Here is a 13,093-nt window from a genome sequence, read left to right as displayed (position 1 = left end):
TTGGGACAAGGGGCTATTTGGAGAAGATCTCAATAACTTGGTGAAAGAACTAGGGAAAACTAAGCCACAGCGATTGTCAGAGGATAAGCGGAAAGCTTGTGGTCGTCTGTCTTTAGGGAGCTCTCAGTTTCAAGACAACAGACGGCACCGGCCTTGTCGTCAGCAATATGGTCGGAGTCCCAGTTTCAGGCACGCTTCCATTCGTATGGACAGGAAGTCCTCCTCTCAGCTAGAGCGCCCAATGTTTCCAGAGCTTTGCAATTGTCCAGAGATGAGAGAGGTCCACACGTGTTTGCTTGTTTGGTTAGTGTTAGGTTAGCGAGTTGTGTAAGGTTGTGTTTATTCTGAGTTTCTCCTTACTGCTTGTCTACGTAAATACTGAGGGCTGGACTGGATGCCAAGAGAGATGTCTCATCTCAGTTTTCAATGCTCTATCTCCAGCTGCTGGTTGATAGTCACAGCTATCCCACAGATTCTTGAATAGTGGGAAGAACTAATGGAAAGAAAATTATCTGGTAAGACCTAATTTCTCCTTAGGAAAGCTGATCAGAGACCTCAGGAAGTCATTGTGGTCTGACTTCACCTAGAATAAAGCATGTTTGGCAGCCAGGAACTCTGGGAGTCGGTCTCACATGAAGGACTGGGTGGTTCTGCTCTGAGAAAACAGTGTTTCTCCTCTTCTCTTCTAGAGTGCAGAAGGGGCAGTGAAGGATGAGGCCCTTTCTCCTGTACCTCCTCTGCTGCCAAAGGCTGTAATGAGGAACAGTGGGCCCTCTTTGTGGGAGCACAGGGTTGGCTTGGCCTACTCATTGGGCTGCACCCTTGTGACCTCCAATCAATGTGTTTGGAGGTGGCACAGCAGAATTATGCCTTGGAGCTCATGGAGCCCAATCTAGACACTTTCATGATATTACTGCCATTTGGTACTCAAGAGAAGAGCCTGATGATCTTCCCATGAATGAAGTGTTTTTGGCAGGGCCATGCTTTAGAGGGCCTTGTCTTCCCCTGATTTATGATGTACTGGTTTTCTACATCCTATTCATTTGGACTGGTCTAGCAGGATTAAATGGAAGATTAAATTATTCATATCCGTTAATTTGCTTTCCTTGAATCCTGCTAGACCAGTCCAGGACCCACTCTGGTATACTGCAGCATCGAGCGAGATATTTCTGGATTTCATTCGCTCTCTCTCCCTTCAGCCTTATATTGTAAATAGCTGTTTTGGGAAGGATAGTTTGTTGACTTTCTGCTGTGGTTCCCTAGGGGGTTTGTCAATCGTGTCGAATTACTTTGGCATTGGCATACTGAAGCATTCCAGGCTGCTCTAGCCCTTATATTGATGGTACTGCTGGAAGAGTTCAGTTTCTCTACGTCCATCTGCTGGTCAAGGAGCACAACCCAGTTATTTAGGCTGGTCTAGCAGAATTCAAGGAAAAGAAATAACAGGTATGAATGAAATTTCATCTTTTTTGTGTGTGTGTCGCCTGCAAAAGCTAGTAGAACACTGCTACCATGCTACTTTGTAGACAGCAGATAACATTTGCATAAGATTATTTCACTTTTTTATGCTTACAGGTCTGGTGCCCAATGTCTCCCGAATTTTATCGAGAATATGTGGCTATTAAGACAAAGAAACGAATACTGCTCTACACAATGAACCCAAATAAATTCAGAGCATGCCAGTTTCTGATTAAATTTCATGAACGGAGAAACGACAAGATCATTGTGTTTGCAGACAATGTCTTTGCCCTGAAGGAGTATGCCATCCGGCTGAACAAGTAAGTAGTGGAAAGAAAATGTATTTATTTATATTTAACATTTAGACACCACCCACGACTTAAGCGGTTTCCAAATCAGTGTACACAAAAGTAACTAGCAGCCAAGAAGTGAAAACTGTACTTTTTTTTCTCCATTACTTTCAGAGGAACATAAGAAATAACAATATTTATTTATTCCATTTGCGATGCTGCACTTCACCAAAAGAAATCAATGCAGTTTACAAAATTAAATAAAATAGCCACACAAAAAACACGTCACAAAAATAAAACGGTTAAACAGACACAGTTGGAATAGGGCTACAATGTTAGAAGGGTGAGGAGCACAGGTCAGAACAGGCAAAATCCATAGCCACTCTTCTTTCTTCCAAAAACCTGAAAGAATGATAATGGTTTATGGACTTTTCCTCCAGCAACTTGTCTACATCGCCCCTGTCCTGAAGAAGCATCACTGGCAACTGGTTCCTTACAGGATATAACATAAGTATTGCCATACTGGGAAAGACCAAAGGTCCATCAAGCCCAGCATCCTGTTTCCAACAGTGGCCAATCCAGGTCACAAATACCTGGCAAGATCCCAAAAATGTACAAAACATTTTATACTGCTTATCCCAGAAATGGTGGATTTTCCCCAAGTTCATTTAATAACGGTCTATTGACTTTTCCTTTAGGAAGCCGGCCAAACCTTTTTTAAATTCCGCTAAGCTAGCCACCTTTACCACATTCTCTGGCAACGAATTCCAGAGTAATTACACATTGAGTGAAGAAAAATTTTCTCCGATTCATTTTAAATTTACTACATTGTAGCTTCATCGCATGCCCCCTAGTCCTAGTATTTTTGGAAAGCGTGAACAGACACTTCACATCTACCCATTCAACTCCACTCATTATTTTATATACCTCTATCATATCTCCCCTCAGCTGCCTTTTCTCCAAGCTGAACAGCCCTAGCCGCTTTAGCCTTTCCTCATAGGGAAGTCGTCCCATCCCCTTTATCATTTTTGTCGCCCTTCTCTGCACCTTTTCTAATTCCACTATATCTTTTTTGAGATGTGGTGACCATCTTTCCTCCCATATCTCTCTTCCCTTATTGTCCCTTACAGACCTGGACGCACTGTGCATTCCTGTGTAGGAAACCAGTTATCTGCCCCTTCTGTCCATTGTTCTAGATTGGAATCCACAAGGCATTCTGTGTTCTTTTTTGATTGCTCCCTCTCTGCTGAACTTAGGGCAGAGCATTCGTATCTTCTCTTCATGGCCTCACTGAAAACCCACCTTTATACTTCAACCTATGAATTCATTCAGTGGGAGCAATGCTTTAAATAAAGGTTTCAATATCTGCTAATCTTATGAAAAATGGATATAAGATGTTTTATCAATGGTACTACACTCCTAAGCGATTCCTGCATGTATTTAATTCAGGGACTGGGAGGTGCTAGCATAATTGTGAAGAAGCTGGGGGGGGGGGGGGGGGGGGGGGGGATATGTACCGCATCTGGTGGACTTGCTCCTTAGTTCAGCAATTTTGGTTAGAGATTTTGCAGACTGTTCAACAAATGTTCAAGCTGAACATTGTTTATTGCACTTTAAGCCATATGGAGTTAAAAAAGATGTGCATAAAATGATAACAAGTCTGTGACCAGCAAGATCATAGTAACATAGTAACATAGTAGATGACGGCAGAAAAAGACCTGCATGGTCCATCCAGTCTGCCCAAGACAAACTCATATGTGTATACCTTACCTTGAATTTGTACCTGTCCTTTTCAGGGCACAGACCATATAAGTCTGCCCAGCAGTATTTCCCGCCTCCCAACCACCAGTCCCGCCTCCCATCACCGGCTCTGGCACAGACCGTATAAGTCTGCCCAGCAGTATTTCCCGCCTTCCAACCACCAGTCCCGCCTCCCATCACCGGCTCTGGCACAGACCGTATAAGTCTGCCCAGCAGTATTTCCCGCCTCCCAACCACCAGTCCCGCCTCCGAAGCAAAGAATTAATTCTATCTCTGCTACATCTTTGTCTTCCTTGATCAATCGCAGTTGCAACGGCATGGAAGCAACCAGCAATGCTGGCACTGTCTAAGTTCCTTTGGAAACTGGACTATATTTATCAGATGACCCAATGAACAGTGATACGTGGTTCCATAAAGTGTATATATATATATTGGAAGTCAACTTTGCCAAGTTCGTGAGCTTTGCATATGTAAGACTGTCCTGTGCGGTTCTCTGCCTCGCCATCAGATTATATCCTGCGAAAAACTGGGAGGTGGGGTGGGTGGTAATTCTTGGATATGTTGGATATTTCTGTACTTGCTGACAAATCTTTCTTTTTGTATTCGAAGCCATGGGTAGACTGCACATGCACGTTGGCTTCTACCGTGAGCGTAATAAGTTGAATACAGAAAGCTAAGTCTGTGCAAATTTTTTGTTCACAGAACTTGCATGTAAATTGGGGGGGGGGGGGGGGGGGGAGGGACTTCCAGCTGCATGCGCACAATGTTTTCTCAATAAGCACAGCTTTATTTACTTATTGAGATTTATTAACCGCCTTTATGAAGAGATTTACCCAAGGTAGTGTACAGCAGGGATTTGATTTGATTTATTAAAACTTGATTTAATTGCCTTTCCTCAAAGAGAGAACAAAACAATGTACAAACTTCATAAAATCAGAAAAGTAAAAATGCCAGATTTTAAAAGTAAAAGAAAATAAAGACAAAGGAATAGTGAAAGAGTTGAGAGGAGGAGACTAGATCTGAGCTGTTTGGATCTAATCAAAAGCACTTTAAACATAGAGTAAGAGCACTCTAAGCAAATAAAGGTAGGGAGGTTATTCCAGAGCAATGAGGCAGTGGTGTTCTGACACTGGTCTGACACCTGGGGCGGATCGCCGATGCGCTCCCCCCCCCCAGGTGCAGCACGACCCCCCCCCCGGCGAAATTACATCCCCCCCCAGGGTGCACGCCGCTGGGGGGGGGGTGCCGCGGCGCGCGCCTGTCGCTTCCGAGTTCGCATGTGTTCACTGCTCCCTGTGCCCCGGAACAGGAAGTAACCTGTTCCGGGGCAGAGGGAGCAGTGAACACGTGCGAACTCGGAGACAGGGCGACAGGTGCGCGCCACGACACCCCCCAGCGGCGTGCACCCAGGGCGGACTGCCCCCACCCCCCCCCCCCCCCCCCCTTGGTACGCCACTGCAATGAGGCAAGCCAGAAGAAAGCGCAGACTGTGGTGGATTTGTGATGGGCTTCTTTTAGAAAGGGGATTCACAGATGGCTATCGTTAAGAGAGCAAAGGGCTTTGAGCAGAGTATAAGGGATAAGGAGGAATACCAGAACAGAAGGACTAAGACCTTATAGTGAATATGAGGTACAATAGGTAACCAATATTTGAATAAGAAGAGGGGTAATACTGTCAAATCGAGTAGCACGAATGAAGGTTCAAACTGCTGTATTTTGGGTTGTCTGTTGGACTAATGGGAGTGTCCTGTGTATGAAAATCAGGCTTGCAAAAATTTCAGAAGGCTGATATTTTTTTTTATTTATTCTGTTGTTGTTTTGTTTTTTTTTAAATACAGTTTCCCATAATATAAGGAACATAAAGAAACAATTTGCTTACAGTTAGCATAGGAACAAATAACTACACAAATACCATAAATCTAGCCCACATTTAGGGGTGAGAGAATAAAAAAAGGCTGATGCACAGAAGGATAGTCACCAGTGTGTTCTGATTCTGTCATTTTTCTTCCGGCACGTGCACAAGATCTATCACCTCCTGCCAATCTTTTAAACGTGAAGGCACTGTTTCTGGCTGCGGAATAAGATAAAGCTGGCAGTTAAATCTTAAAACCTGATATTAAGTTCTCTCCACTAACCCTTTTGTTTATTTATATATTTGTAACTTGATATACCGCCTTAACTGTCGAACAGAGCAAAGCAGTTTACAAAATTCTAAAACATCAAAAGGAAAAGGAACTACAATAAATTAATAGGACAGATAACACACTCATTCAGTACAATAAAACACATTATTACAAGTAACATCTATCTGCTGTCTCAGGCACCAGAAACCCAAAGTAACCCCTCAGTTGCTAGGGAAAGCTTCTTTGAAAAACCATGCTCTCAACAGAGATTTAAACTTACATATATTAACATAGTAAATGACGGCAGATAAAGACCTATACGGTCCATCCAGTCTGCCCAACAAGATAAACTCATTTTACGTGGTATGTGATACTTTATATGTAGACCCGAGTTTGATTTGTCCTTGCCTTTCTCAGGGCACAGACTGTAGAAGTCTGCCCAGCTCCCGTTTTTTTTGTTTCCCAATTACCGGCGTCGCCACCCAATCTCCGCTAAGATTCCATGGACCCATTCCTTCTAAACAGGATTCCTTTTGTGTTTATCCCACGCATGTTTGAATTCCATTACCATTTTCATCTCCACCACCTCCCGCGGGAGGGAATTTCACATATCAACCACCCTCTCCGTGAAACAATACTTCCTGACATTAGTCCTGAGTCTGCCCCCCTTCAACCTCAAGTGGAGGAGTGGCCTAGTGGTTAGGGTGGTGGACTTTGGTCCTGGGGAACTGAGGAACTGAGTTCGATTCCCGGCACAGGCAGCTCCTTGTGACTCTGGGCAAGTCACTTAACCCTCCATTGCCCCATGTAAGCTGCATTGAGCCTGCCATGAGTGGGAAAGCGCAGGGTACAAATGTAACAAAAATAAAATAGATACTATTGGAGATTCTACATGGAATGTTGCTACTATTGGAGATTCTACATGGAATGTTGCTATTCCACTAGCAACATTCCATGTAGAAGGCTGCGCAGGCTTCTGTTTCTGTGAGTCTGACGTCCTGCACGTGCAGGACGTCAGACTCACAGAAGCAGAAGCCTGCATGGCCACATTGCTGATCTGCATGGGCCGACTTCTACATGGAATGTTGCTAGTGGAATAGCAACATTCCATGTAGAATCTCAAATAGTAGCAACAGTGGAGGAGTGGCCTAGTGGTTAGGGTGGTGGACTTTGGTCCTGGGGAACTGAGGAACTGAGTTCGATTCCCACTTCAGGCACAGGCAGCTCCTTGTGACTCTGGGCAAGTCACTTAACCCTCCATTGCCCCATGTAAGCCGCATTGAGCCTGCCATGAGTGGGAAAGCGCGGGGTACAAATGTAACAAAAATAAAATAGATACTATTGGAGATTCTACATGGAATGTTGCTACTATTGGAGATTCTACATGGAATGTTGCTATTCCATGTAGAAGGCTGCGCAGGCTTCTGTTTCTGTGAGTCTGACGTCCTGCACGTACGTGCAGGACGTCAGACTCACAGAAGCAGAAGCCTGCGCGGCCACATTGGTGATCTGCAAGGGCCGACTTCTACATGGAATGTTGCTAGTGGGACACTGGGCAAGTCACTTAACCCTCCATTGCCCCATGTAAGCCGCATTGAGCCTGCCATGAGTGGGAAACCGCAGGGTACAAATGTAGCAAAAAAAAAAAAATTCATGTCCTCTAGTTCTACCGCCTTCCCGTCTCCGGAAAAGGTTAATTTGCAGATTAATACCTTTCCTCCAAGGTATAACTTCTTAATATTAAGTTTGCCATGGACAGACAAAGGGTAGAGAGTTCCAAAGATAGGGAACAGCAAAGAAAAAAGCGGCCTGGCACTTTTTATGGTGTCCCAGACCTGGCAAAAGATTTCTTGCATTATTCATGTGGCAGAAGCAACTGCTCCCTTCTCCGCCTTGCACGGAATACTAAATGGCCTATTACCATGCATTGTTATACAATCAACGACCATGTCTTCCATGCGAGTTAACGCCTGCACTCAACTCATCTGTACATTGCTTGGTCATTATCACACATGTACAACCCCACATCTGGACTCACGTATATTTGTAACCACTCGCCTCCACCTACCCTCCTCTCTTCCTTCCCGTTCACATTAATTGATTTGATTTGCTTACTTTATTTATTTTTTGTCTATTAGATTGTAAGCTCTTTGAGCAGGGACTGTCTTTCTTCTATGTTTGTGCAGCGCTGCGTACGCCTTGTAACACTATAGAAATGCTAAATAGTAGTAGTAGTAGTCTCTTGTAACCAGAGCTAATATTGTGATGTCATAATGCCTCAGGCCACCAATAAGAGCCAACCTCATCAGTGATGTCACAATGGCTTGATTGTCCTATACTTGGCTCACTTTTATTACATAGCTCTTTGAGCAGGGACTGTCTTTCTTCTATGTTTGTGCAGCACTGCGTATGCCTTGTAGCGCTATAGAAATGCTAAATAGTAGTAGTAGTAGTAGTAAATTTAAATCAGGAGGGTATACCAAAAGAGTGCACCAAAAACTGGAAGAAAGAGGAATATTGCCACAGGAAAAGCTGCAAAAAGCAACCAATGCAAATTTAAGATAACCTAATTTTTTAACATCCAACTAAAGAAGTATGTGAATTACATCTTACATAGTAACATAGTAGATGACGGCAGAAAAAGACCTGCACGGTCCATCTAGTCTGCCCACGATAAACTCATATGTGTATACCTTACCTTGATTTGTACCTGTCTTTTTCAGGGCACAGACCGTATAAATCTGTGCAGCAGTATTTCCCGCCTCCCAACCACCAGTCCCGCCTCCCATCACCGGCTCCGGCACAGACCCCGTATAAAAGTCTGCCCTCCCCCATCCTAGCCTCTCAACCACCAACCCCTCTTCCCCCCGCCACCCAAATTCAGCTAAGCTTCTGTGGATCCATTCCTTCAGAAGCTTAGCAGAGCTCATCAGGAACATCTCTGTCATTTCTTCCTGTGAAATAAATATTTTCTGGATGCAGATAGGGCTGAGTCCTCGGCAGTGAGTTTATCTAGACATGCAAAACAGGTGGAGGAAGGATGAGGGGAGGGAAGAGAGTTGGACAAGCCACAGTCCTGACCAGGAGACTAGAGCAAGCTGACTCTCTAGAAATGGAAAATAGTAACATAGTAGATGACGGCAGAAAAAGACCTGCACGGTCCATCTAGTCTGCCCACGATAAACTCATATGTGTATACCTTACCTTGATTTGTACCTGTCTTTTTCAGGGCACAGACCGTATAAGTCTGTCCAGCAGTATTTCCCTCCTCCCAACCACCAGTCCCGCCTCCCATCACTGGCTCCGGCACAGACCCCATATAAGTCTGCCCTCCCCCATCCTAGCCTCTCAACCACCAACCCCTCTTCCCCCCGCCACCCAATTTCAGCTAAGCTTCTGTGGATCCATTCCTTCTGCACAGGATTCCTTTATGCCTGTCCCACGCATGTTTGAATTCCGTTACCGTTTTCATCTCCACCACCTCCCGCGGGAGGGCATTCCAAGCGTTCTCCACCCTCTCTGTGAAACAACCCTCTCTTAAAACAATCGAGAGCTTCTGTAGAAAAAGGAATGAAGAGAGAAAGAAGTGACCTGGGTGGAAACACCAGAAGAAAGGCAGTGGTGTTCCTTGATCGATTGCCACCCGGGGCGGATCACCACTGTGCAACCTCCCCCCGTGCAGCATCGTCTGTCCTCCCCAGGGTGCAGTACAACGTCCCCCCTCCCCGGGTGCATTCTTCTTACCTGCTGGGGTGCTTGGAGCAGCCGCGTGGCTGTCGGCTATGCTGGTTCCCTGCTTCCTGTGCCCCAGAACAGGAAATAACAGCAGAGGGAGCAGGGAACCAGCGGAGCCAACAGCCACGCGGCTGCTCCAAGCACCCCCCCACAGCATGCGCCCGGGGTGGACTGCCCCGCCTCCGGTACGTCATTGAAGAAAGGTTATATGTAGACAAAGAATAAGAACCTCAGAAAGGAAGAAAAGCTCGGCAGAAATAGGAAGAGAGGGTCTGAAAATGATCATCAGAAAAAAGGCTGGTGTAGAGAGAAAAGGAGGGGGGTGTAGAAAGGGGTGCAAGAGGAAGAGCTGATGCAGCAAGAAAGAGAAGTAATTCAGAATAGAACAGCGGAACAAAGAGGAGGCTCAGAATGGAGTATTAGAGGGAAGGCTGAAGTAGAAATGGACAAAGCAGATATGGAAGTGATGGACAGGCTTAAAGAGTCAACCAAAGTGAATGAAGAAAGGCAGGAAAAAGATCTAGAGATGGAGAACGTAACAGTTGAGCTACTAGCCTATTTGCAAATAGATGAATATGCTGGATCCTCAGAAGCTTAGCTAAAATTGGGTGGCGGAGCAGGTGGGGGGAAGAGGGGTTGGTGGTTCGGAGGCGAGAATAGGGAAGGGCAGACTTGTATGGTCTGTGCCAGAGCCGGTGATGGGAGGCGGGACAGGTGGGTTGGGAGGCAGGAAAAACTGCTGGGCAGACTGCTGGGAGAGACAGGTGCAAATCAAGGTAAGGTATACACATGAGTTTGTCTTGGGCAGACTGGATGGACCATGCAGGTCTTTTTCTGCCGTCATCTACTATGTTACTATGTAGTTCCAGGAGAGGGAAAGATTGCCCAAGTTGAATTTAACACCTGGACTAAAGAATCTGATAAGTAAGATGAATAACACTACAACCTATATAAAGAGACCCATCTTTTGATACTGCAGAATTTTATTGACAAGGATGCAGTGCCAAAGGAGAAAGAGAGAAAGAACTACTCCTCCTTGAAAACAAATATTGCAGGAATAATAAAATCATTGAACGCAGAGGTGTCCCTGATAGAAGGTTATCTAAAAGGTTCAAGATAATGAGAGAGATCAAACTAAAACATTCCACGTTGAACAGGAAGCCCTAAAATTCATATGTTCCAATAATAAATTGAAAGAAAGCGTTGAAGAACAAAAACTGTGGGGTTATGAAGAAAACAGTAACGCATCGGTACAATGAAAACACTACCAGCTAAAGCTGAAACAGAAACATCCTGGAGAAAGTTGTATGAAGGTGACGAAACAGTGTGACAAGGCCAGAAGGTTACTAGGCTGTATAGAGAGAGGTGTGACCAGCAGAAGAAAGGAAGTGTTGATGCCCCTGTATAAGTCGTTGGTGAGGTCCCACCTGGAGTATTGTGTTCAGTTCTGGAGGCCGTATCTTGCTAAGGATGTAAAAAAAATGGAAGCGGTGCAAAGAAAAGCTACGAGAATGGTATGGGATTTGCGTTACAAGACGTATGAGGAGAGACTTGCAGACCTGAACATGTATACCCTGGAGGAAAGGAGAAACAGGGGTGATATGATACAGACGTTCAAATATTTGAAAGGTATTAATCCGCAAACGAACCTTTTCCGGAGATGGGAGGGCGGTAGAACGAGAGGACATGATATGAGAGTGAAGGGGGGCAGACTCAAGAAAAATGTCAGGAAGTATTTTTTTCACGGAGAGAGCGGTAGATGCTTGGAATGCCCTCCCGCGGGAGGTGGTGGAGATGAAAACGGTAACGGAATTCAAGCATGCGTGGGATAAACACAAAGGAATCCTGTGCAGAAGGAATGGATCCTCAGAAGCTTAGCCGAGATTGGGAGGCGGGGCTGGTGTTTGGGTGGTGGGGCTAGTTCTGGGCAAGACTTCTATGGTCTGTGTCCTGAAAATGGGGCTAGTTCTGGACAAGACTTCTACGGTCTGTGTCCTGAAAATGGCAGGTACAAATCAAGGTAAGGTATACACAAGAAGTAGCACATATGAGTTTATCTTGTTGGGCAGACTAGATGGACCATGCAGGTCTTTTTCTGCCGTCATCTACTATGTTACTATGAGGGGCATAATAGAAGGAAAACGTCTATCTCCATGGGCGTTTATCTCCGAGAACGGGTCCGTGAAGGGGCGGACCGAACCGTATTTTCGAAAAACATGGACGTTTATCTTTTTTTGAGCTGGGTGTTTTTGTTTTTCAGTGATAATGGAAAATGAAAGCGCCCAGCTCAAAAACGAATAAATCCAAGGCATTTGTTCGTGGGAGGGGCCAGGAGTCGTAGTGCACTGGTCCCCCTCACATGCCAGGACACCAACCGGGCACCCTAGGGGGCACTTTTACAAAAAAAACAAACAAGGTAAAACAGCTCCCAGGTGCATAGCACCCTTCTCTTGGGTGTTGAGCCCCCCAAATCCCCCTCAAAACCCACTGCCCACAAGTCTACACCATTACTATAGCCCTAAGGGGTGAAGGGGGGCACCTACATGTTGGTACAGTGGGTTTGGGGGGCGGTTTGGAGGGCTCCCATTTACCAGCACAAGTGTAAGGTGGGGGGGGATGGGCCTGGGTCCACCTGCCTGAAGTCCACTGCACCCCCTAATAACTGCTCCAGTGACCTGCATACTTCTGCCAGGGAGGTGGGTATGACATTTGAGGGTGAACATAAAAAGTTGTGAAACGGCATATTTTGTGGTGGGAGGGGGTTTGTGACCACTGGGGGAGTCAGGGGAGGTCATCCCCGATTCCCTCCAGTGGTCATCTGGTCATTTAGGGCACTTTTTGGGGCCTTATTCGTGGAAAAACAGGGTCCAGGAAAAGTGCCCTAAATTCTCGCTAAAAACGCATATTTTTTCCCATTATTGGCGAAAGGTGCCCATCTCTGATCGCCCGATAACCACGCCCCAGTTCTGCCTTCACCACACCTTCGACACGCCCCCATCAACTTTGTCCGCATCCGCGACGGAGTGCAGTTGAAAACGTCCAAATTCGGCTTTCGATTATACCGCTTTATTCGTTTTTGTGAGATAAACGTCTATCTCCCGATTTGGGTCACAATATAGGCGTTTTTCTATTTCGATTATAAGCTGGTATGTATGTTACTATGTTTGTAGAGCAGGGCTACTCAATTTATAAAAAAAATCTTTCAAGTTTGCTTGACCTTGCTTGCAGCGCACCAAAACAGTTTTTCAGACACTATGTCATTGGCCTCTGAAATGCCAGAAAATGTATTTTTAAGTAAAATTAGACTGCATTAAAAAGCCTAAAACATAAATTACACAGGTTTTCGGATTTATGTGAGAGGCTGATGGGGCTGATGACATATTTGTAGTAATGCATGATACTGATTCGATCCCTTTGGATGTACATGACTAGTCAGTGAAGAGGAAAAAAAATCACTTTTTCCTAATCTGAGATATTATTTTAAAAATCTCAGGCTCTTCGCAGCAGCACCAGAATGTTTAATTTTTTACCAGGGAAGACTCTCATTTCTGTACCAGGGTGTGTTGGAGATGATCTGAGCCCCTCATATTTCCTGCTAATGTTCATCTCCATACCTGCGTTCTATTAAACGTTACCTGCGTTCTCTCTCCTGGAGTTCAGACGTAAGATGTAATTATTACAGGCAACATAATCAAGATGTACTTGGAAATGTAATCATGCTAGCAG

At 45.1% G+C, this 13,093-nt stretch overlaps 1 protein-coding gene across 1 annotated transcript in view; it reads left to right on the top strand.

Moving 5' to 3' along the window:
* The window catches only part of LOC115474763 (general transcription and DNA repair factor IIH helicase subunit XPB-like), a 95,180-nt gene that overhangs the window by 53,935 nt on the left and 28,152 nt on the right, over positions 1 to 13,093 (top strand). Inside the window, exon 10 of the mRNA XM_030210415.1 lies at positions 1,576 to 1,778. Within this exon, the coding sequence (XP_030066275.1) occupies positions 1,576 to 1,778 (203 nt within the window). The remainder of the gene's footprint in view (positions 1 to 1,575; positions 1,779 to 13,093) is intronic.

The sequence above is a fragment of the Microcaecilia unicolor genome, chromosome 7 (genome assembly GCF_901765095.1).
Source record: "Microcaecilia unicolor chromosome 7, aMicUni1.1, whole genome shotgun sequence".
NCBI lineage: Eukaryota > Metazoa > Chordata > Amphibia > Gymnophiona > Siphonopidae > Microcaecilia > Microcaecilia unicolor.
This window is presented reverse-complemented; position numbering and strand designations above follow the sequence as displayed.